General features: G+C 53.3%; 1 protein-coding gene across 5 annotated transcripts; it reads right to left on the reverse strand.

Annotated features, from left to right (window-relative positions):
- Nucleotides 1-1,878: 1,878 nt before the first annotated feature.
- Nucleotides 1,879-24,231, reverse strand: Rhof (ras homolog family member F, filopodia associated). 5 transcript variants are annotated; one of them, XM_078039240.1, is made up of 7 exons: nucleotides 23,872-24,231; nucleotides 21,932-23,463; nucleotides 13,910-20,092; nucleotides 13,554-13,641; nucleotides 4,677-4,786; nucleotides 4,462-4,596; nucleotides 1,879-3,381 (listed from the first exon to the last, which is right to left on the reverse strand). In XM_078039240.1, the coding sequence occupies exons 3-7, from the start codon at nucleotides 14,045-14,047 to the stop codon at nucleotides 3,217-3,219; spliced, it is 636 nt and encodes a 211-aa protein (XP_077895366.1). In that variant the 5' UTR covers nucleotides 14,048-20,092; nucleotides 21,932-23,463; nucleotides 23,872-24,231; the 3' UTR covers nucleotides 1,879-3,216. The 5 variants fall into 5 exon arrangements, with proteins under 5 accessions (XP_077895366.1, XP_021584983.1, XP_021584981.1 ...); XM_021729308.3 differs by having other exon boundaries at nucleotides 21,932-22,037; nucleotides 23,093-24,231; XM_021729306.3 differs by having other exon boundaries at nucleotides 21,932-22,995; nucleotides 23,093-24,231.
- Between the last annotated feature and the right edge of the window lie 3 nt (nucleotides 24,232-24,234).

Below are 24,234 nucleotides of genomic sequence, written 5' to 3' on the forward strand. Positions count from 1 at the left end.
CCATCCTTCAGGGTTTCCTGACCCCCTCCCTCAGCCCACCTTCCCAAGTGTACTACAAGTACTCAGGGCCTAGGAGCCACACACACAGCGCTGGCTGGGACTTAAGCCATCTCGGAGATGGCCCATTCCCCACCTCCCTCAGAGGTTCTGTAATATGTGAGAAAGGGGACAATCTGAGCAGGCTCACTCCCAGAGGCCAGCCTGTGAGGCCAGAGCTGCTGTATGGGTACCCGGCCAGATCTGTAGTGGGGAGGGTGAAGAAGCCAGCAGATTCAGTTCAGTGCCTGTCCCTGCCCACCTATGCACAGGCTTCAGCTGCCTTTGACCATTTCCCTACACATCCACTCAGACCAGACCGCATAGCTGGTACCCACAGACACGCTTCCATTGGCTTTCAGAGGTTTGTCTGTGTGTCTTGTGTCTGTGTGTGTAAGGGGTTGAATCCAGTGCCTCACACATTCTAGGGTAGCACTCTACCACAGAGCCACATCCCCAGCCCTTTTTTAAAAAAAGAAAATTTAAATTTGTTCTAATTAGTTGTACATGACAGTAGAATGCATTTTGACACCTTGTACATAAAGGGAACACAAATTTTCCTTCCTCTGTCACACCAGTAGTGTAATGATACCTGTATGCAGGGTAATAATGTCTGTCTCATTGTATATCATCTGTCTCAGCCCTACCCCTACCCTCACTCCCCTCTGCATAATACAAAGTTCCTTCATTCTCCCCCTCTCTCCCATGGATCGGCATCCGCTTATCAGAGAAAATATTCAGACTTTGTTTTTTGGGAATTGGCTTTTTTCACTTAGGATGATATTCTCTAGTTCCATCCATTTACCTGAAAATGCCATAATTTCATTCTTCTTTAAGGCTGAGTAATATTCCATTGTGTATATGTACTCCATTTTCTTTATCCATTCATCTGTTGAAGGGCATCTAGGTTGGTTCCATAGTTTAGCTATTGTGAATTGAGCTGCTATAAACATTGATGTGGCTGTGTCCCTGTGGTATGCTGATTTCAAGTCCTTTGAGTATGAATTGAGGAGTAGGATAGCCATCCCCAGCCCTTTTTTTTTTTTACTTTATGTCAGGGTCTGGCAAAGTTGCCCAGGTTGGCCTCAAACTTGTGATACTCCTGCCTTAGCCTCCCAAGTAGCTGGGATTACAGGTATCTGCCCCTGTGCCCTGCTCAAAGGGGTTTTAAATTCTTTTAATTAGTTACATTTAAAAAACAATGCCCTCCCCACAGTGAGATTTCATATTAAAATCCAGATTTCTACTTCTCTAGAAAAATGGTAAGAGCTGGACTCTGTGGTGCACACCTGTAATCCCAGGCATTTAGGAGGTTGAGACGGGAAGATCACAAGTTCAAAACCAGCCTGGGTAACTATAGCAAGAAAGTGTCTTTAAAAAAAAAGGTTGGCAGCTGGGCAACAGCTCAGTTGAGACCCTGTCTCTGAATAAAATACAAAAAAGTGCTGTAGATGTGGCTCAGTGGTTGAGTGCCCCTGAGTTCAATCCCTGGTACCAAGGGAAAAAAGAAAAGGGCTGGGGATGTAGCTCAGTGGTAGAAAGCCCCTGAGATCAATCCCCAGTACCCCCCACACACACACACACAAAAGAAAAGATCCAACAGCATTCCCACAAGGTGAGATCAGGCACTGGCTCTCTGGTTTGGCAGTCCCGCCGTTCCCTTTACCCCTGCCCTACTCCCCTTGTTTGGATCTCTGTTCAGCCCTTTGTAGGCACCCAAGTTTGCCCAGCTGGGAGTTAGAAAACTCTTATCAAAGGCCAGATAATAAATGTTTTACGTGGCCTCTCTGGCGACTAGTCTGAAGTTGTAGAGTAAAAGGAGCCAGTGCATACAAAAGTGGGTTTGGTGATGCCAATAAAACTTTATTTACGAAAATAGGTGGTAGCCAGATGTGGCCTGCAGCCATAGTTTGCCGACCTCCACCCTAAACCATCATTTGTCCATAAGGCCTTGGATTCTTTGAGAACGAGAGGTCCTTGGATGACTCCCCAGGGGACAGCAGGGCCTTGGGGAACCTGGTGGGGTGGTTTTCAGAAGTCTCTTTCACTGGCACCCTGACTTCCCTGGAAGGGACTGAGGCAGGCAGCACTAGGGAGAACAGATGCCGGCCAAAATCATGGTACCATCTCAGGCAACACTGACTCTTAGGTTCACTCACAACCACACAGCTGTCTCAGGCATTAGAGCCACTGGGCACTTGTTTAAAAAGTCCTGGACGCCCAATCGCAGACCTTCTGAAAGGTTCAGGGTATAGGCAGCTGGCTGGCAGGGACACAGGCAGGCTATGGGCCTGCGTGGACGGGGTTTTGATGTCAGTCCTCGAAGGAGACCAGGATGGGCAGTTCTGAGCTCCACATCCTGATACAAGCAGGCTGTGAGGGGCATGTGGAAAGCCTATTTAAATGGCCCCCTCTTGGGCCCCTGAAGATGGGAGACAATCTCAGGAGAGAACAGAGGTCTCCCCAGGCACTTTCCACCCCGAGTCCCTGGTGGGGTGTGAGTAGGGTCCAGAGGTAAGACCTGGAATAGGGGTCAGGGGGGTGACCCAGGGCATCTGACCTTTTGAGAGATCACTTTTTCCCCCCCTGGGCACACATGATGGTGCCCAATCTAAAGGCCGAGTTCCGCTGTGTGGGACAGAGGAAGAGGGAGGGTCTAGTGCCAGCCTCACTTCCAGGGCTGTTGCCTGTGTTCTCCTGATAGGCCCTGGCCCTGTGGTGGCCCCGAAGGTCTGGGGGAAAGAAGGAAGAGGCTGGAGGATGCAGCCATACCTATCTTGGGAGGCCAGGGAGGAGGGTGACATGGAAGCAGCAAGTTTGAGGGGCACCGTGTGGAGTGGTGCCAAATCCCCATGTACTCACATGAAGTCCTACGTTTTAAGCATGAATTGGGTGTGCAAAGGGGGATACACAAGGGGGAGACCATGATAGGGCCCTCCTGAGTCTTGGGAACAAAAGCTGGTTCCAGGGTAGAAGGACATGTATCCGGCTCCCTCAATCACTGCTACACTCTCTGTGAACCCAAAGGTAAGTTCACAGAAAGGAGAGAGTTCCAGAATGTTCTAAGAGTGCAGCCTGAGATCCCAGGTGCTGCAGGGCTAGGGACAGGGCAGAATCCTAGGAGTGGTCTAGGCTTGGGTCCCTGACCCTGTTAGTCCTGTCTTGAGGCCTGTGCCCGTATCACAGCAGCAGGCATACATGGCGTTGTTTCCGCCGCTGTGCTTTCTTCAGAGCACTGAGGGCCACCTTGGCGGCTTCTCGAAAGACATCTTCCACATTCTCTCGGAACTTGGCAGAACACTCCAGGTAGCGCGCAGCTCGGATCTGCTCGCAAGCACTCAGGCCCTGAGTGGGGGAGGAGGCATTATTAGATGAGGAGCCTGGGGCCTCCTGATACCTTGTTAGAGATTCACAGGCTGGGGGCTGGCTCTGGGGACTCTTCAGAGGTAGAGGCCTTGGCTGGGACTCCTGTCCCTTCTCCATCCTAGGACCAGTCCTCACCAGTGTGTGTGGATGGACTTTAGGGCTCTCTGGTAGAAGCCCTGTGTTGGCCTCCACCCCAGCCTCTCTCCAGCTCCAGGGAGAGCGGGCTGAATGCTAAGAACTGGGGCTGGGGCGGTGTTTCCCAGCCCGTGAGGAAAGTGGGTGGCTCCAAGACAGAGACTACTTCCTCCTAGACACCTGTCTCCCTTCTCTTCTCTGACAGCACAATTTAAGCCACTGAGTTTTTTGAGTTAAAAACAAACAAAACAAATTATTTTAAAAATAAATTAGTCATTATTAAGCTTATTCCTTTTATTAAAGTTTCTTTATTAAATTCTTTTTGTGTTCCTTTTATTCTAACTATTTTCACATGCCTCAGCCCTAAAACTGCAAAGCTTGGGTTTGCTGTGACTCTCAGAGGCTCCAGAGGACACCCAATTTCAAATGAGGACTGCACTCCTGGACGCCCTGGGTACAAGGCAGGATGGAGTTGATAGGGCAGACTCTTGGTCCTCAGTGACTGGGGCTGGATCCTGACTCCACTTTCAGGTTGCTGAACCTGAAACCTGAAACCATGGGCAAGTTGTTGAACCTCCCTGGGCCTCAGTTTCTCCCCTGTGAACTGAGGGAGGTTATTAGGACCCGTCTCAGAAACGTAAGAATCAAATGAGGGAAGTAATGTCAAGTGCTCAGATCCATAAGCTATCAGCTTTAAAATTATTCTTAGAATCCTGCTTGCTTCAGCTCCCAGAAAGGCCACTGAGGCACCCCAGTTACAGAGCTCAAAAATCTGGAGGTCTTTCTGCCATGGTTATGTGCCATGGAGGGGGTGTTTTCAGAAGTCTCTTGCTGGCACCCTGACCTCCTTGGAAAGGGCTGAGGCAGGCAGCACTGGAGAGACCTTGGCCTATGGCTGTGGGTGGGGTTGAGGTCCTGGCCCACCTGTGTGTAGGTGATGGGCTCCAGCTGGGCCGCCCGGAGCTTCCGCAGCTGCTCCTTATCCTTTCTCAGGTCTGTCTTGCAGCCGATGAGCACCATGGGGGTCCCTCGGCAGAAATGTGTGACCTCAGGGAACCACTGTGGAAGGAGGAGGCAGAGTATCAGGGGCTGTCCTGATTCCATGGCCCCTAACCCCAAAGGCAGGCTGGGGACCTCACCTTGATGAGAACATTGTCATAGCTGGTGGGGTTCATGACATCATAGCAGATGAGCACAAGGTGGGTGTTCTGGTAGGAAAGGGGCCGCAGCCTGTCGTAGTCTTCCTGCCCTGAAACCAGAAGGTGGCATCAGATAGGCACATATCTCTGTCTGCTGGAGCCCCCTTGTCTAGGCTTCCATGAGTGGAGTGGGAGTGCCCTCTGGGCCTCAGTTTTCTATAGAATGGGCAGTAGATTATATGAAAACAAGCCCATGCACTGCTCAGAGCCAGGTGATGGCAGGTTAAGTGTTGGAAAAACTGCTAGTAACTCTGCAGACCTTGAGTGCACTTCCCCTGCCTGATGCTCGGGGTAAATGCTTGAACTCTGGGGCCCCCACCACTAAGATTCAGACCCATGGGGGCCCAGGAGGGTCCTCAAGGCCCAGAGCTTGTGTGGGCTTCGGCCTCTAGTCTCCTTGGTTCTGCCATGATTGGCTGGATTCCTCCTGCCCATGCTCACAGATGCCAGGAGGTGGGGAATTGCTGGAAAAAGCAAGCAGCCCTTCTTGGCCCTGCAGCCTCCATCATCTCAGCTGTACATCAGGCCCACCTGGGAACAGGGAACAATCCTCGTGCCCACACTCCCTGACCACAGTGGGATCAGAACCCAGAAGCTGGGCTTCCACGTGGCTGGATTCTTAGGCTTTTACTTAAAAGTTTGGGGGGTAACTTTTTATATTGACAGTTTCAACTTACAGAAAAATTGCAACAAAGAGTGTAAAGCACTCCTTACTCAGATTCAGTGTTTACGTTTTACCCCACTTGCTTTTTATATATATAAACACCTTTTGTCTCAGAACCAGTGAGAGCTAATTGCAGATATTCTAGTCTTTACCCCTTTACAGCTGAGAAATGATTTCCTAAGAACAGGGGCTTCTCTTACATGCCACACTGCAATGTCAAACCCAGGAAGCCACGCAGACCCTGGACTCTGATCCAATCCCCAGGCCATGTTAGAGTTTGCCCATTCACCAATGATGTCCTTTATTTTTTTCCTAGTCCAGGACCTAGCCAGGATTGGACATCTTCCTTAGTCCCAATGCCTTGGTATTCTTCTAAAACTTCCACAGTGAGAAGTTCAAGCCTCATGAGCAACCCCCACAGCCACCTCTGCAGAAAGGCTCTGTGATGTCCTTCCACTGAACAAGGACATGGAGGCCCAGGAATCACCCCACCCTGCAGGTAGGAGTGCCTTAATGACACTAGTCTGCCCTCTGCTCCTTCCCTGCCGAAGTCCTCTTAGGACAAGTGGCCTCTGCGTGGAGCACAGCCAGGCCATGTCCCCCCAGTCACTCTTTCTTCTGGCTCCCCCTCCATCCATGGACCCTGAAGGCCCTCAGCCAGTTCCACTGCACCACAGAGCTGAAGGTCAGAAGGTCACGGGCACTAGAGACAGACCAGACAGGAGTTCAAATCCCAGTTGCCTCTCACTTTCTATGTGACCTTGACTTTGGACACCCATGGGAGCCTGTTTCCCCACCTGGAAGAGACGTCTTAATAAAACCCGCTTCATGGGACTGACCCCAGCCAACGCACCCAGTGCATGGGGGTCATGAGAGTGTGGACAAAAAGCCACAGCTATGACAATGATTAGGCCAGGATTGTCCCCGGGGTCCTTCAACCAAAGTTCCCCTAACCCTGGGAAAGGGGTGAAGGCTCAGACCCATCACCCCTCCCCACCTGGAGGCTGGAGATTACCTGTGAGACATACCTCCAGCATGCTGTTCCACATGTGTCCCCAAACTGTTCCCTCTCCTAACCTCTGTCCATGTCTTTCTAGGCCTGTGCTGTCCTGGAGGGCAATCAATGGCCTGCTCCATCTGGCTATTTAGACTCAAATTAGCATTTAAGAATTCAGTTCCTCAGTTGCACTAGCTACATTCCAAGTAACTGACTGCCACATGGGGACAATGGCTACAGCAATGGGTAGCACAGGTATAGAGCACCCCCACCACTGTAGAAAGTCCTTTGGACGGCTGGTTCTGAAACCCACCCCGCCTCGCCCCTCTTTTCCCCACCACCATCTCTTCCCTGGTCTCCTGTAGCCCTTGATGAATCCATTCTCCAACTCGCTGTTGGAGTGATCTTGAAGCACCAATTAGATTCTGCTCACCTCTCCACAACAGAAACACCTCCAATGGCTCCCTACTGTCCTTTGTACAAGATCTAAACATCTCCCAGTGGTCCACCAACTTGGTCTCCCTCTATACCTGCTTGCTCACTGCAGTTCACTCCAGGCTACCAGCTCCATTACTCAAGCCCACCAAGCCCTTGTGCCTCAGAGCCTTTGTGCTCACTGTCCCCAATGCCTGGAATGTTCTTTCCTCATTCCCCCCTCCCGCCCACTTTTCTTCATTGCATGTTTTTGGCATACATTCAGACTATATTATTTCCTTTTTTAGGTTTCCTGCCTACTTTCGACTTCTACTTTCATAAAATACCTTATATGTCCCCTAGCTTCTAGAGTGCTTCTGTCTATAAGTGATAAAGAAATCCTTATACTACAACTGCATATGATAGGAAAACGATGAATATAGTCAGCCCTCCACAATGTCAGGTCCCGTATCCACAGAAACAACCTCAGTTAGAAACTAGGAAAAAAAAATTGCATCTGTATTGAATGTTTACAGATTTTTTTTCTTGTCATTATTCCCTAAGCAATAACAGCTATTTACAAGGCACTGACATCATATGAGGTATTATAAGTAATTTAGAGATTATTTAAAGTCATGGAGGTTGGGCATAGGTTATATGCAAATACTTCCCTGTTTTATACCAGAGACTAGAGCATCAGTGAATTTAGGAATCTGTGGGTGGTCATGGATTCAGAAGGAGGACTATCTTCCCATTTCTTAGAAAGATACAGAAGGGTTGTGCCCAAACTCCCTGAATCTGTGACTGAGCCCAGAGTCAACCCCAGTTTGTGAAATTCCAAGTTGAATATTCCTTCTGCTGATACAAATGAATGCTTTCTGGTTTTGTATTATGTAAAATCAGGCTCTGGAGCTGGGTACGGTGGTGCATGCCATTTAACTATGGAGGCTAAGGTAGGAGGACTGCAGATTCCAGGTCAGCCTAGAAAATTTAGCGAGACCTTACCTCAAAATAAAAATTAAAAAGGGTTGGGGGTGTAGCTCAATGGTCTCTTTTGTACTGGGTCTAATCCCCAGTACAAAACAAAAACATTCTGGGCCTCTAAGATGTTAATAGTGGGTTCCAGAAATTCTGCATCAGGGAACCAGCCATTATAATATGGGGCCCAGGACACTCTGGCCATCTCCCCTACATTCTCTCCTCCCCTTTTCTCCAGGGCAGACTCACCCTGGGCTTGAACACCACCTGCTCTGACTGGACTTCCTTCAGCCTGCTTTTCTTTTTTTTTTTTTTTAATATTTATTTTTTAGTTCTTGGCGGACACAACATCTTTGTTGGTATGTGGTGCTGGGGATCGAACCCGGGCCGCACGCGTGCCAGGCGAGCGCGCTACCGCTTGAGCCACATCCCCAGCCCCTCAGCCTGCTTTTCAAGGTTGTCTCTTACCAGGTTCCTGATGGCTTCTGTGGGCACACTCCCACCGCCGTCCTTAGAAACTGACTTGTTTACCGTCTCCCTGTAGACTGTGCGTACACGAGGGCAGGGACCATGTCTGTCTTTAAAAATAATTCCTGGCACCCAGAGGCATCGAGGAAATACTGGCTAACTACTGTGTTCAAGTTGTTCAGCTCTTGGCAAAGGCAACAGACATGAGGGCTGAGATGTGCCCACTGTGTTTAGCAATTACAGGCTGCGGTGACAGAAGGAGTGGTCTCAGTGGAGATGTTGAGGGCAGCAGCCAGGCTGCAGGGGACTGAAGGAGGAAGTCTCACCACGAGGGCTGAGAACAATCGCACCCAGCCTGCCCCCTACACAGGTACCGCTCTGGCTGGCCCCTCTTCCAGAAGGCTCTTCCAACAGGTAGCAGCCTGGCCTGCTTCCCCCTTTCTTTCCTGGCTCCTCCAGGAGACCTTTGCTGACTGCCCTGAAACAGCAGCCTCCTTGGCAGTCTGGCCTGTGACAGAAGCTTTATTTTGCTTCACAGCACAAATGGTTACCTAATGTGCCAGTACTTTTCTCTTTTCTGTTTGTCTGCTCCTGAGCATGGAGGCTGTCTCTGCACTGTTCACTGTGGCATTCCTTGGAACACAGGTAAGCTCAATAAATGTTTGGTGACTTCAGGAACGAAGGGGGAGCTGTGCCCCCACACGCCCTCCAGCGCCTACTCACAAGGGCATCTGGCTTCCTGGCCTGTGCTAATTCCAGCAGCGGCCCAGGGGGTAAGCCAGGCACGGAAAGCTCTTCCTGTTAAGGCTGAGGCAGCCTCTGTCAGGGTCAAAGGCAGACATCCTGTGAACTGGAGCACCAGCTCAGTCCCCAGGGCCCAGGTCAGCTGCCTGCAGGCCACTCAGAGCACTAGCTCTCCCTGGCAACCTTCCCCACTAGGAATTAACTCCTGGCTCTCAGTTTCCTCACCTGCAAAATGGCCATGTGAAAAGCAGGTATGCTTCAATGACAGCAATCTTAAGGGTGGTTAATAACTACAGTAGTCATCATGAACACTTATCCCATCCAAAGCCCTTTCCCTGAATGAACTCAGCCTTTCTCACAACCCTACAAGATAGACACTACCGTTGTCCCATTTTACAAATAGAGAAACTGAAGCACAAAGAGTGAAGTGACTTGCCAAAGTCACCCAGCTAATGGTAAGCTTTATAAATGATAGAGGACTATACAGGTGCCTTTGTCTCAACCCACCCCAGAAGGTACGGAACATGTGTCAACCCACACACTCCAGCCCTGACCAGGTGAGGAAACGTGGCTGCAGACACAGTCACCTCAAGAAAGAGGGACTCTGGGAGGAGACAAGCAGCCAGCCCAGACCCTAGCACCTCCTCCAGAGTGTCTTCCTGGCCTAAATTCACCAGTTTAGCTCTCCCTAGGATTTACTCTGAGCCCCTCAGAAGACCTAGGGCTGTAAACGAGGCACTTCTATGCACTGCTGACCCCTGCCTCCCTGGGAGGGGTGGACTGCATGTCCAGCCTGCACTGAGATGCACATCCCAGGACCTCGGCACCCTCCTTTCCTGGGCCTCATTTCTTTATCTGAGAAAGGGGGTGATACTGCCCTGAGTTGGGAAGTAAAAGGCCTGCATGCCATGCAAGGCCAGGCAGAGGTGAGGGACTGCTGTGATGGTTCCTACGGAAATAGAAACTTCCAAGGGAAGTTACGAGCCTGGGTGGAGTTCCAGCCCAGGAATCTTTAGACCCATAGCATTAGGGGACTTCCCAAACATGAGGTGATACCACTGCCCTTCCCCATTTTGCCCACAACGATGCCAAGGCTTACAGGGGCCAAGTCACTTGCTCAGCCATGTAGAGCTGCCACCTAGCCTCCATGATGGGCTTGGAGGTTAAAAACATCCCAGTGTCCTGTGCAAAAGGATGTATTTATTTCTCATGAGGAAAGGTCTCTGGGCCCAAGCTCCCTTGAAGCCTCCCATTCTTCCTACAGTCAGTGTGGGGCAGGGCGGAAGTGAGGTTTTCACCCAACCTGGGGGTATTTCCTGCAAGGGATGGAGCTCTGCCTCTGCAACCCTCTTTCTGGGACAGGAGTCCCTAATGCCCAAAGCTGGGTTGAGGAGAGAAAGAGTGTCACTGTGCTACAGTGGTTGTCCCCAAATCTGCTGGAGGACATGCACAGAGCAGGTGGTTCCCAGATCTGTCCAGGGCATTGGACAGGGGAGGGGTGTAGGCGGCCTGAGAAGGGGAAGCTGCAAGAGGAGGAACCCACTCCAACTAGCTGTGCTGGGGCCCTCCCACCTGCATTTCCTCCCTAGGGAGGGGAGTAGCTGGGGCAGCCCGGATCCTCAGCCAGAACCATGTTCTGACTGGTCCCCAGCTTTGGCTGGCTCCAGGGCTCCACAGCACCCTCACCTCTGATTCCTTGTCTTAGCAGCTCCTTTGCTCCCCTCTTTTCCTATTGTTCCCATCTCAGGCTCTCCACCCACTCTGTGCCCCTTTCACCCTGGATCCCATCCCCAGGCCCAAGAGTGCAGTCTCTAGTTGGTGTCGCAGCCCCCTCCTCGCCTTGCCATCCTGCGCAGGAACCTTCAGGCCTCACCACAGCTTCCTGCCTCTGAGGATGTCAGGGTGGGGCCAGGCTACTAGAGCAATGGGTGCTCTGGGCCCCACCCTCTCTCCACCTCTGAGCAGAGGGTGCTCTGTCAGACCACTGGGTGTCTGTAACTGCTTCCGCAGGATGGAGACAGGCAGCCAGACTGGCCTTGCATGCGGGCACTGTGGGCAAGGTCCTGGCACCGCCCACAGCTGTCACTTGGTCGGGTGTGTTGAGAAATTCAGCCACCCTGGGGCCACTCAATTCCCATAGCTCTGGTCACCACTGATGGGGAAGATGCCCCTCTCCCTCACCAGGGCTAACCCATCATTCTGGAACTTTCTACAACATTTACTAGACTCATCTCTACTTCATCCATTCCCCTCCCCTCCTTAGCCTCCTCCTTCCTCGCGATGATCACCTGGCCAGCCTTTTCTGCCCAGTTCTCCCAGTATCCATCCTCCCTCCCCACAGCAGAGCTGAATGGCCGCCAACATTCAGATGTATTATTCATTCATTCCACAGTCATTTCCTGAGTTGCCTCTACGACAAGCACTTGATACATAGGAGGAATGACCCAGGCTCATCCCCGCACTGCTTACCAACCAGGGAGTTTCCTCCCACCAGCAGGGCTTCCCCGGTCACAGGGAGCAGCTAGATTCCTTCCCCACTGAGAATCCCTCCTTGATCTACTGTGCTGACTATGAGGACACCTCCCTGATACCCGCCCCCCAACACACACACACACACACACATTCATGGAGGGCACAAACCCCAGCACTGCTTTTCTGCAGCTTGGAAGAGTCTTGCCAGGAAGATGGCTGTCCCCCATACAGCCAGGCCTGGGGGCCAGCATAGAGCTCTTGGGCCCTGGATCCTAAAGCACAGGCTTGGGCTGGGTCCTGGGCCTTGAATGACAGGATTTAATTAAATCCCAGTGACAACATGTACCTTCCTCAGAGCCAGCTGCTATGTGAAGTGCCACACATCATATTATTCTGATTTAATTCTCATAACCATTTTAGCCCTGATGGCAGATGAGAAAACTGGATGTTCCCAATGATACCCAGCCAGAGGAGCCCGGTTTAACTCCAAAACAGGTGGCAGGGAGCTGTGGACAGCACCATCACTGCACAGCACTCACAAGCTTCTAATGACAGTTAACAGACACTCCCTCCATCCCTCCGGAAGGGCCTCTTATTACAAACTCTTCCACCAAGTAGCAACTTTCTGGAACCTTCACATGACAATCTACTCCGAGGTGTTCTTTGAGCATCTTTCTCTGGGTGAAGCCAGGAACCAGAAGTGATCTCTGTTTCTGGTCTGATGGGGGAGGTTGCCCTGAACAGAAAACTCTGGTATCTAACAGGAGAGGCCTGGCAGAGGGAGGAGGAGAGAGCAAACTCCCCTCTCCTCTCCCAGAGCCTCAGGTTGAAAGCAAGCTCTTTCCCCCTCCCCGCAGCACTCCACTCATAAAGCCCTGCCCATCCCTGACTCCTGAACAAGAAATGTGAAAATAAAAGTGTCCCAGACATATTTGTACTGCCCTCTGGAACCTGCCTTGGGAGTTCCTTTGGCTTTCCCAGCTCACCTAGGCCTGGAGGCACCGCTCTTCTCTGCAGGCAGCCCTGCAGGGCCCTCATCCAAAAGCAGGGATCTTCAGAGGCTACTGTAAGGGTGGGTCACTCCTACAAGCAAAGCCTGCTCATGGCAGGAATAGAGGAGAGGTCTGGGCCAGGGACAGCCTTTGTCCAAGGGGAATGTCTAGATTAAGGCTTCATTTAGGAGGGTCAAAGACTTCACCTCACATGCACAAAGCTTGTTAGGCAGGGGAAGGGACACTTGGTGACACAGTTCCACCCAAGTCAATGATGACTGAGTCACAGAACTGGGTGAGGTTCCACCTGGGAATCCCAACCTTTGCTCTCCAACGTTGAGGTCACTCAGAAGTGAGCAGGGTCTTCCCACGGTGTTTCTCCCATCCCCCCAATTCAATTCTCATGCCTCTGGCCAGAAAACCATAAACCCCCCTGTGAGGAGCTGCAGGTGTTAGAGCCTCATTTGGGGCCTATGTTTCCTAGAGGTCTCCTCTTTCTTCCTCAGTTCATTTTCTTAAGCTGTCTGGTTTTTCCTCCAGACAAACCAGGAAAGCACAAAGTCAACTATAGCTACAGATTTCCAGAAGCAGGGACTGCAGTCCATGGAATCCCAGAAGCAAGGGACACAGACACAGAACTGCCAGCCACAGCATGCCAGTACCCAGCTTGGATGGGGAGCTGAGTATCCTAGAATCACAGGATTCAGAAAGGCAGCTCAGAGACTCCCTGGGGACTCAAATCCGCAGCCCACAGAATCTTCAGAGACCACAAGTAACGCATGAAATCCTGGAACCACGGAAGGCAGAAGCGCTGCCCACGTTTTCTAGAACCACAGGAGAGAAACAAGCCAGGCAGGGGGGAGGGGGGCTCTCAGCACAGACATGGGAGGGTGGCCCAGGAGTTCACCTCATCCAATCTCCTCCATTTACAGGTGGGACGGTTCGGTTGGTGGTTTCGGCCTCGAAGCTAGCAGACCTGTACTGCCTCCTGGTCTGATGGAGCAGCAAGGCTGGGCAGAGGCTGCCAGACCGGGATGCCCCAGCGGGGAAACCCCTGGAGAGCAAACTGTGCTCTTTGGGGCACTTACCGGCCGTGTCGTAGAGGTTCAGGGTCACCTCCTTGTTGCCCACTGTCACGCTGGCCGTGTACTTCTCAAACACTGACGGGGCGTACTGCTGTAGGAGGAAGAGCAGGGGTGGTCTTTAGGGGGTGCGGCGGGGGCCCAGGGTCCGGCTGAACCCCCACTGCCTACCAATCTCACCCCATCCAGCTCAGTGCTCCGCAGTTCCCTGGGCTCTGGAATTCCCATGGGATTACCCGGAGTGGCAGCCGCCTCTAAAGGCTCAGGACCTCGGGACCTCCGAGTCGAGGCTTAGGCGCGGTCTGAGGATGTCCCTCACCCCCAGTGGTCCCAAGCCCCTCCCACCCACCGGCGGGCCTCACCTCGGGAAAGGAGCCCTGGCTGTACACCATGAGCAGCGACGTCTTACCACAGCCGCCGTCACCCACGATTACGATCTTCAGCTCCTTCTTGCCCGGGCGCGGAGCCGCGGACGGGGCTGGGGCCCCGGGGGTGTCCATAGCCCGGAGCCAGCTGCACTGGAGGCTGTGCGCCCGGCGAAGCCGGCTAAGCGGTCGATGCAGGGGCGGGGCTAAGGAGGCCCCGCCCCCGAGCCAGCACCACCTCCACCAGGCAGCCTCCCGAGCCCACCTCCGGCTTGTTTCCTTTCTACCAGGGTCCCGGCCCTAGGTCACTTCAAATTCCCAGGGAAACTGAGGCAGCTGAGAAACGGGGTGCTGGCTCGTAAGCGCAGTTCCCACTCCCATCCCAGCGCGTCAAGGCTGGATCGTTTCCGCCGCTCCACTACCCGCACCCCTGATTGGCAGGCTCCGCCTTTCTGGCGAGGACCCTCTGATTGGCCATCTCGGCCGCCCCCTCGGACAGGAACTTATTGATTGGAGGATTGTACCCCTAGCAGCCGGGTTCTAGGAGCCCGAGAGTTTCAAGCTCTGGGGAAACCCCCCATCTCTGGCTATGTAGCATGGTTGAAATCAGCCCCTGGCCTGTTACCCTATAAAATGTAGCTACGGTGGTGCCGGGAAGCTATGGCACAGGAATCGTGTCTGCTCACCTAGGCTGGCCCTGACCCTCAGGGGACCTTGGTGCGCTTGCTGGCTAGCGGTGAGGAATGACAGTTACCTACGTCCCCCCACTTCCCTAGTTCTGCAGGGAGGAAGCGTGGCGCCCTCTGTCGGGACCAGGCTTTGGAGTGGGCCGCAGGTGAAAGGCTTTCGAGGGTTAGTACCCAAACATGTGGCCAATAGCTTCCTTCCTGCAGGGGCCAGAGGCGTGAAACCAGCCAGACATCGTGGGGGAAGGGGCAAGCCAAGGGAGACCTACTTGGATGAATGTCTCACCAAGAAACGTTATTAAGTGTTCTGCCCAGTAGCCTTACATCCATCACCCCAGGACTCCTCCTATCCCCTGACCAAAACCACTGTTGGTTTGAGAGCTTACTACAATGCAGGTACTATCAGGCTAGCTGGCTGAGACCACTCATGGCCATCCCTTCCCTGTGTTACTGTGGGCTGACTGTCCCCTACTCAAGCAAGGACTGGAGGGAGATGACTATCCTCAGTAGTAACAAAGCATGGTCGAATGACGTGATCCTCCCTGCTGGGGTAGGTAAAGCTGGTGTCTAAGAGAACCTGGTATCATCATGGGGGATGTGTATGGCAAATTACATGATTTCTTCGAGGAGGAGCTGGCATAAATCAGGATGTTCTTGCCCTTGACCATGCCTCCAAGACTCCTAATATTCAAGTTCTCAGGGAAGGTCAAGTAAATTTCACTTTGTGGAGGTAAAAGGTAAATTGCCAACCTAGTAGCTCCTAAGTGCTAGCTCAGTTCCAGCAGGTGCTAGGCAAGTTCTGGCCACCAGGGGGCAGCAGCAACTACTGGTGGAAACCAAGACAACAGCCAGAGCCAGGGAGGGCGGCGCCAGCATCCGCCCAGGGTGTTAGGTGGAAGACTTCTAGCCAGTCACCAGGCAGAGGACCATCTTCTGTGTCAAGGACCCACAAGACAAATTTACAGAGACTCATCCGTTCCTTTTTTTGCAACATGTTTATTGAGAGGCAATTGGGTTCCTGCCTCATAAGAGCTCAGTCTTGGGGAAGCAGTTTCTGATGGGGTTTGGGAGATGTGAGCAATTTAGAGAGCACAGTCAAGTCCCAGGGAAAGCTGAGGTGGTTGGCATTTGAACTAAGCTGGGCAGTGCTGGATGGCAGGCTAGATACTCTGCCTGGGCAAATGCACTGTAACTAGGAAAGCCTCAGATTCTGCAGTGGCCAGAGAGTGAGACAACCAGGACATGGTGAGGCTTTGGAGTGGGCCACAGGTGAACCATTTTCAAGGGTTAGTACCCAAACCACATGGACAAGTAATGGGGGTTCAATGCTGCAGGGCCTGACTGCCAGGCTCAAGGGGGATGTTGGAAGGAGGCTCCTTCACAAGGGAGGAGTCCAACCACATCTAGGCCTGAGTTTTCCCAGGGTGACCAGGAAGGAGCCAGCTTGCTGGCAAGGCAGGGCTGGATCTGGTGCCAGTCTCTCAGTGGCACCCTAAGGTTGGCAGGGAAAGAGGGGGCCAACCAAGGATGGAGTAACTGTGCTATGAAAAGTGAGTTTGGGGAGTAGGGGTGAGAACCACTTACCTTTGCAGGGGCCCCTGGCTTCTCCCCTCCAGCTGCACCCAGCACCCTGAAGCTCAGGGAAAGATAGGGACAGGAAGAGAGAACTCAGGCTCATAACACCTGGTTAACAATACACACCATAGAGGGCTGCTGACATTTCTCAACATCCTCAGACCTCAGTATCTTCATCCTTCATCCACTCTTCGTCCTAGAAATGTGGCTATGATCTCTGCAACAGAGCAAGCCTGCACAAAATGCAAGGGAGGAAAGGAGCAAATACCAGCATTCTCCTGCCTGGGCCCAGGGAGAACAGCTGCCACTGGCCTGAGACTGCCTACCCACCCACCCCTGCCTGGTCAGAAGGCTGGCAGAGCCCCATCCAGCCTGGAGCGTGTTTGATTTGGACCCAGGACTCATGGTAATGGTGGGGCTGGATATGTAGCTAAAAATACCCAGGAGCCTAGCCAGCTGCTCAGAACTTCCTAAGAGGAGGCCTGCCAGGCTAAGCCAGCTGCAGCTGGGCACACCCACCCAAGAGGTCTGCTCCCTCACCTACAAGAGATGTTCTGAGGACCCAGACCCAAGTCAATCTCCCGCTCACCAGGAATTCCTGGAGAGTTTTAGGAGGGAAAGAAAAAATCTTTAAGCTGATTCTTGCTGCAAGAGCTGGGGGACACAGAAGGCCCAAGGAGATACCAGGTGGCCTTTGTAGCCACAAGGAGGCCTCTGCCATAGAGAAGCCAACAGGGAAACGGAGCAGGGGTGTGGAGGGTGCTGATCCACTTTGATCTTTCAGGGCAAAGTCCAGCCAGTCCAAGTTAGGATGGGGCACCCACTTCCCTGGGTGTTGAGGCACCATAAATTATTTAACCACCCAATGATTAAATAACAATGGAAGATAAAGATCCCAGCACCCCCAGCCCAAAGACAGGAGCTTTAAGCTACTTCCGGAGGGCCCAGAGAAGCCAGGTGGCTAAGCCAGGATACCTGGGAGAAGCAGGCTGTCTATCCACCTGGCTAAAGGACTCCCTCTAGGCCTCAGCAGCCTATAAGCATTAGAGGGCAGGTGGAGGATGGGTAGGTCACCTCTGGAGTACAAAATGCTCCCCTCATAAGCCAAGGTGGCATGTGCCTATGGTCCCAGCTACTTGGGAGGCTGAGGCAGAGGCTCACTTAAGCCCAGGAGTTTGAGGCCAGCCTGGGCAATGAAGTGAGATTCCCTCTCTAACAAAAATTTAGAAAGAACTCAGAAGGTTACCTTCTAACTTCCTCCTTCCAGTTCACATAGGCAGGAACTGAAAGGTAGTCACAAGTTGGCTGGAGAAAGCATTGGGGTCAAGAGATCCTATATGGTGGGATGTCACTCTCCCCAGTCCAGGAATCTACATGTCATCGGTCTCTACGGTGAGGGTCTAAAAGGTCATATTCAGCACCGGAAGAGGTGGGACACTAGCCTCTCAGTAGTAAGGTTAGTCCAGCCTCCTCCCAGTCCCGGAAACCCTTCCGCTGGCGTGGCTTTCTCTCTGCTTGCTTGGAGCAGGCCCGCCCCTAGCTCACTGGGTGACTGTGGGTGGAGCACCTCTCTTAGAACCAGGAGAATGACAGGAGGACAGGCTGCCCCGCCCCTCCATGTCCCAGGAGAAGGGAGGTGGGGACAAAGAAAGAAGAGGGAGGTACTGGAAAGTCAGAAGCAGGGAGAGGCACAATCCTTCCACATTGCTCTGAGCCATCTCTACCTTCCAAGAATCACATCCAGACTATAGTTTAGCACCTTCTTGCTTCGTGAGGGTCCAAGGACAGGAGTGGAAGGACTGGCTGTTAGGCCAGCTGGGAGGGGAAGACATAAATCAATCATTTAGGCATCTGAATCAGGGGGAGGTAAAGACCCCAGTGAGTCAAGGGAATTCAGTGAGGTTATCATTTAAGTGACTAAGGTATGGGCATCAATGGGAACTACAGCAATTTCGTCAAAGCACTTTCAGTCTCTTCCTTCACTAGGGCTGGGGGGCAGGACCATGGGGTACAGCCTGGTCTCTTTAACAAAAATTTAGAATGGGATCAGTGGGGTACAGCCCCACTTCCAGCAAAGGAGAGGGATCAAGGGCAGCTCATCTGGGACTGGAGACCCAGCTGACCCTCACCAGGAGAAGCCAACAGCACCGTGCTGGCTTCTTCCAACCAGACAGCTCTTGTGCAGTGATGCCAAGCAGACAGCTGGCACCAGAGGGAGCCCAAAATAACCCAGACAGCTGGGGCGACAGGGTGCCATGGGCCCAAGCACTGGGCTGAGAGTCAAGACACCTGGAACCCCATCCTGGCTGAGCCAGTAGTGGCCTCCTGACCCTAGGCAAGTAAGTCACTTTTCTTTGGGTCATTGGTGGGTGACTCCAAATCATGATCCTATCAGAGGCTTCTACCAGCAGCCCGGCTCTACCAGAGACTAGCAGGCAGCCTTCCTAAGGAAAACATTTTTCACTCTGCCTGGAGGCGTCCCTGCGTGCTTTAAAAGGTGGGCTGGCAGGGGAGGAGCTCTGGAGGCAGCCCAACCCCCACGCGGCAGCCACTCCCAGCAACAACCCAGATCACAATGGAGGCTGAATATTGTGAAGCTGGCTGGGGAGGACGGCCCCCTTAATCGCACTTAATCCTCCCACTGGCCTTTCCAGCATGCATCATTACCATCATTTCACAGGGGAGATGCTTGCCCAAGGTCACCCGCACCATGCAGATTCCAACCTACGGCTGTCTTAGAGCCTCCCTTGATTAAGTACCAAAATGCCTACAACTAAGTTCATAGGATCCCCCAAGTCAGTATAGACGTCACACAGGGGTGGGGGAAGGGCAGGGCTGCTTCAATTTGGAAGCCAGGAGCCAAGAGCAGAGGCACCTGGACCCAATCGGTTAGGTCATCACAGTCTAAATCAGGGGTCAGAGATCAGGGAGCACACCATCTCCAGCCATGGTGCTTCCAGGACGGTTAGGAGGGCTGACAACCAAGGTCAGCTGGTATTAGAATATAGCTGCACCCACTGAACAACTGCTACCTGCCAGGCACCTCAACACCCCAGGTGCTGCCTAGCACAGAGGATCTCAAAACATGTTGGCTGAGAACTTGTTAGAAGTGCAAGTTCTCGCACTCCACCTGAACCAGAAATCCAAAGACCGGGGACAGTTGTTTTTAATGAGTCTCCTGCGGGATTCTGGCACCTTTGAAAGTTTGAGAAGCCGTAATCTAGCCCCACTTTTGTGGAGGAAAAAAAGGGACTCAGAGACCCTGTAACTCATGCAAGGTCACAGCTGGTAAACAGCCATTGAGGTTTCACACTAGAAATCAGGTTATACATGCCTGCCCATTGGGGAGCAAGGAGGATACCCTGGAAAGGGCAGGAAGAGTCACGGAAACCTCCGGGAAAGCTGGCCCAGATCTCATGCCTGTCTCTTCTTCATCTCACTAGCAACCAGACATCAGAGCTGGCTCATATTGAAGGCCGGAAGAGGGGGCTGCGGCCAGGACGTCTCAAAAGCAAGAGGCATCCAAGGCCCTACCCCCACCACAAACACACAACTGGGGAATACTTGCAAGTGCAGCCTCTAGTTAGCTGCTAAATTCAGCAGAGTTGCACGCCCCAAATGCCTGACAACAGAAGCTGACAGGCGGGGCTGGATAGACCCAGCAGGCCGCCCATTTCACACACAGTCGCCGCATCTGTGTGGGGGAGGGGCCGCAGAACCAGCCCAGCGGGTTTGGGGATCCCAACCCGCCCGGGCGTCAGGCCAAAGCCCCCAAATCGCCCTCACAGCCTGGGAAAGGGTTCTCACCTACCTCAGTGGGAGGACTGTCAGTCACACTAGGCCTGCTCCTGCTGTCCAGAAGAAAGGATTGTCCACTCTGCGGGGGTACCAAGACATGGCCCCTTCTCCGGTCAAGAACCTGGGGAGAAGAATTTCGAGGGCCTGTTATGGCAATCCCCAACGCGTGTCAGAGAATTAACTGACTGGCCAAATGCAAACCGACAGGGTCTTCAAGGCGGAAAGAGAACCTCACAAATGCTACCCCCCCTTCCCAGCTGCCAAGGCGGCCCTCACCCAGGAATAGATGGGGGGTGGGGGTGGCTGAGTCACCTAGGTTCAGCCCCGGCGCCGAGCTGCTGGAGGCAACTCATCTACATTTCCAAAGGCCCGCCCAGTCGGCATCCCCTCCCCCAGGAAGGCCAAGATCTGAGGCTTTACCCCCCAGGCGCTGGGGGGATCCCGGGGAGGCCCACTCGGCTTTCCCAGGCCCCAACCCCCACCTCCTGGCAGGAGAGCTGGGTCGGAGGGGTGTGCCCAGGGCGGCCAAATGGGGAGTCCGCGGCCACTGCGAAGGCCTTGATGTCCCTTGTGGGGACAAAAGGGGGAGACCCGCCCCTCTGGTTCGGCTATCAAAGGGCGACTGCGAGGCAGGGCCCCGACGCCAAGGCCCGGGTGGGCGGCGGGGGGGGTGGCCAGGGGTCAGGGCTGGGCCACGCGCCGGCTCCGTGGCCCTTTGCTACTGGCTCCCGCGCGCGAGGGAGGAAGGGCCGCGGCAGCCGGCCAGGTAGCTAGGCCGCCTCGTGCCCGCGTGGGCCTCCAAGTCCCGGGCCGCTGCGGAGAGTCGGGTCCCCGCCCCCGGCGGCCTGGAACGCGGGCGGCGGCTCGCCAGACCTTCCCTCCCCTCCTCCAGCCTGGCGCTCGGAGGCCGCCACCGCCCGAGCCGCAGGCAGCGCACGAAATGGCGCCCGCCTGGCCGCCGCGCCCTGAGAAGTCGAGCGCGGGAGCCGCCGCGCGCGACGCCCCCGAGGCCCGCGGCCCCCAAAACGGGCCAGACGTGCGGGGCCCGCGTCCCCGGCGCGATGCCCTGCAGGATCTCGGGTCGGAGCGGGCCTTGGGCCCGCCACCCGCTCCAGGCGCCCAACGAGCTAGGAAGCAGGGGGAGGAAGGAAGAGAAGAGCGGCCGCCATTAGCCAGCGCAGCCCTGCCGGGCCGAGCCGGCCCGCCCGCAGCCCCAGCCGCAGCCCGGCCCAGCCCAGCCCGCGGCTCTGCTGTTCGAAACCTGAAAATAAAACTCGTGTTTGGGAGGGAGGAGCGAGCGCGGCCGGGAGGACAGGCAGCGCGGGGCTGCAGGCGGGAGAGATGCTGCGTCATGGTGCCAACATGGACGCCGGCCTTTTGTCCTTGCTCGCCTGGGAAGCACAGGCGCGCCCCGGAGCCCCGGAAAGCCGGCTTCGGGGTGAAAAACCCCCACAATCAAGAGAGAAGGAGCCCCTCGACCGGGCGGGGAGGTTTCCTCGTTTTTTGAGACCCTGTCTCCAAAGCACTTCGATGTCTTCTCCCCACCAAGGCTCGACCCTGGGAGAGCCCGGGGGACGAGCACAGGCGGCTCTACGGATGCCCGAGCGTCGCTGGGGAGACCCTCTTCTGGCCTCTGGGGCCCAAGAGGCAAAGGGGTCTTAAGAACCCCCCTCGTCCCTGCACTCCGCTCTGGCTGCCAAACACAAAGCTCCAGAAACCTCCTTCTCCCCTCAGCTCCCAAACACTTGCAGCCCTTGGCCTGCTCGATAAAGGATTTCCTCGAAGGGGCAAAAGGCACTTTTTTTTTTTTTTTTTTTACTTACCCGCTCAGCCAGATGCCATGGAGTCTAGAAGAAGAAGCTGGGAGGTGGTTTTGGAGACATTATTATAAAAAACACTTTTTTGATTGATTAGTTGGGAAAATTTGGGTTTATGGTATTGTCTTTTTTGTTGTTGTTACCTTTTTGTAAGTTATACTCTCATGGCATTTTCTGCTTCCTTCCACGTCTGCATTTTCCAGAGTTGGGTTGGCAAAAAGTCGGCTTCGCAGAGGACTGTTTACTGCTCTGGATATAGCAATGGTGTGATCGTCATTAAGAGACAAAAGGCGAAAACACACAGTCAAACAAAAGGCAAAAGCGCAACAGCCATCCCAACCACCATAGAAAATACCACCGAGTTAACGTTGGTGTTTGGCTCGAACCAGCTAGGACTTGTTTTCCAGTTTTAATCTAGTTTCCTGTGACCGCTTTAGTCTTTCCACACAAAGAGAAGGTCTTCCTTTCTCTCCCTATTCCCCCACCCCCAAGAAGAGAAAAACGAGCTGTTTTTCTTCAAATAGATCGATTTTCAAAGAAAGTGTACACGTTACTGGGAAGGAAGCTGACTAGCATTTATTGCTGTAAACATTTTTAAAAGCTTGAGCTAAAAACCTTAGCTTTATAAAGCAAAATCGTCTAAAAGCATTTTAACTGGCTTATATTAGACAAGAGAGACAAAGACATACATGCAGATGAAGGTTCGCAAAATTAAAGGACATCTCAGCCAACATTTACATGAAAACTGCACTGCGTAAGGACAGAATGGATTGGGTACTTACAATGTAAAAGGTTTTTAAAAACTTAAAAGAGTAACAACTGCTCACAATTTTTTGTTGTTGCTGCCATTTCGCTAATCCTAAAACTATACATTTAAAACATTACCTTGTTAAAAAGAGAGAAGGAGTTAATAAGATGGCCAGGTATAAGTGTTTAATAGAGGAAACTATATTTAAAAATTTATTGTTCAAAGAGAATACAGATTAAGACAGCTCCAAGCTCCCCCCACCCACCCAAGAAAAAAAAGAGGAAAAAAATTAAATATGTCATTTACTTAGGTTTTTTGGAATTCAAAACTGTTAACTGCTGACATTAATGGTGTGCTATGACCTAGTTATACAAGACAAAGATGGATTCCAAGTCATAAGGAAAAATCCAGATCTTTTTAAAAGGTCTTCTTCATTCTTCCAATAGTGAGTCCTTTAGCCTGTTGACAAATGTTAAACAACACATTCAGGCGTCCTGAACTGGATGGTGGAGTCAAAGGAAAAACATTCCCCACTTGCAACAAAGGAAAAACCCACTTGGCCATTTAATTCCATTGCAGAAAAATGGCTCCCCTCATCTGTTGGCCTCTCCTTGGTGTCTGATGAAGGATGTTTTGAGATCAGCGTCTAATAACTCAAGCCCTATAGAAGCCACGCGCTGATTGGCTGCCGCGCCCTGCCGCCCTGCTCCAGCCAATTACCTACCCACGGCCAAATTACAAACCCCGAAAAGAGCCCCAATATGAAATACACGACCACGAAGCCCCAACGAGACGGTTCGTTCGCCTGAGCCGCCCGAGAGGAGAGGCAGAGGGGGCTGCAAACGCGTCCTCGCGAAGCCCGGGAGCCTCCGAGTTGAACTCACAAAATGGAAGCCGCGCTCTGATTGGTCACCACCACTCCCGGACCTTTAATAAAGAAAGGGGAAGGAAAAGATAAATGCAAAAAAGGGGGACTCTCTTTCGTTGGTGGCTGGAGCCGGGGATGTGGGGGTAGAAGCATGTGTTCAGGACAATTACAGGGCGCTCCCCTCCAAAAATAAAAACAGAGAAAATAGCTTCTATCACTCAGGTCCAGACGAGGGCTGCATCCTCCCAGGAATGTGAATGCTAATGTGGTTAAAATCCTGGTTTCCCTTCCCCAGCTCAGCTCCGGGGGGAGGGGGTCGCCGGGCAGAAGAGGAAGCCGGAGCGGAGATACCTCGATTGCAACTCGTCTTAGGTCGACGTCTGCCTCCCCCCACGGCTCCCAGCGTCTAAACACACAATCGCCTCCCCCAAAACTCATCTTTTCTCCCCGAGTCCCCACGCGCCCACCTCCAGTCTTGGCAGTTTGGAAACAGTTTGGGAGGCCCGACGCGCACGCCGTGGCGGCCGCGGCTCGGAGAGTAGCCCCAGCCGCGGGAGGTAGAGCCAAGGGAGACCCCCCTCCCCCGCCAGCCAAGCCCCCCACCTCAGTCCCAGCAGAATAAATAAATTAAAAGGCCTTCCCCCCGGGAGGGGGGAGGCAGTGTGGGAGCGCGCGAGTGAGGGGTGGGGGGCCGCTGGGGCCCGGGGCTTTGGCGGCGCAGCTGCCGCCACCGGGAGAGTGCCTGGGGAAGCGGCGAGGAAGGAGAGGGGAGGAGGAAGAGGAGGAGGAGGAGGAAGAGGAGGAGGGTGAGCGCTCGGGTCGGGCTCCTT

Source organism: Ictidomys tridecemlineatus, chromosome 2 (genome assembly GCF_052094955.1).
Source record: "Ictidomys tridecemlineatus isolate mIctTri1 chromosome 2, mIctTri1.hap1, whole genome shotgun sequence".
Classification (NCBI taxonomy): Eukaryota; Metazoa; Chordata; class Mammalia; order Rodentia; family Sciuridae; genus Ictidomys; species Ictidomys tridecemlineatus.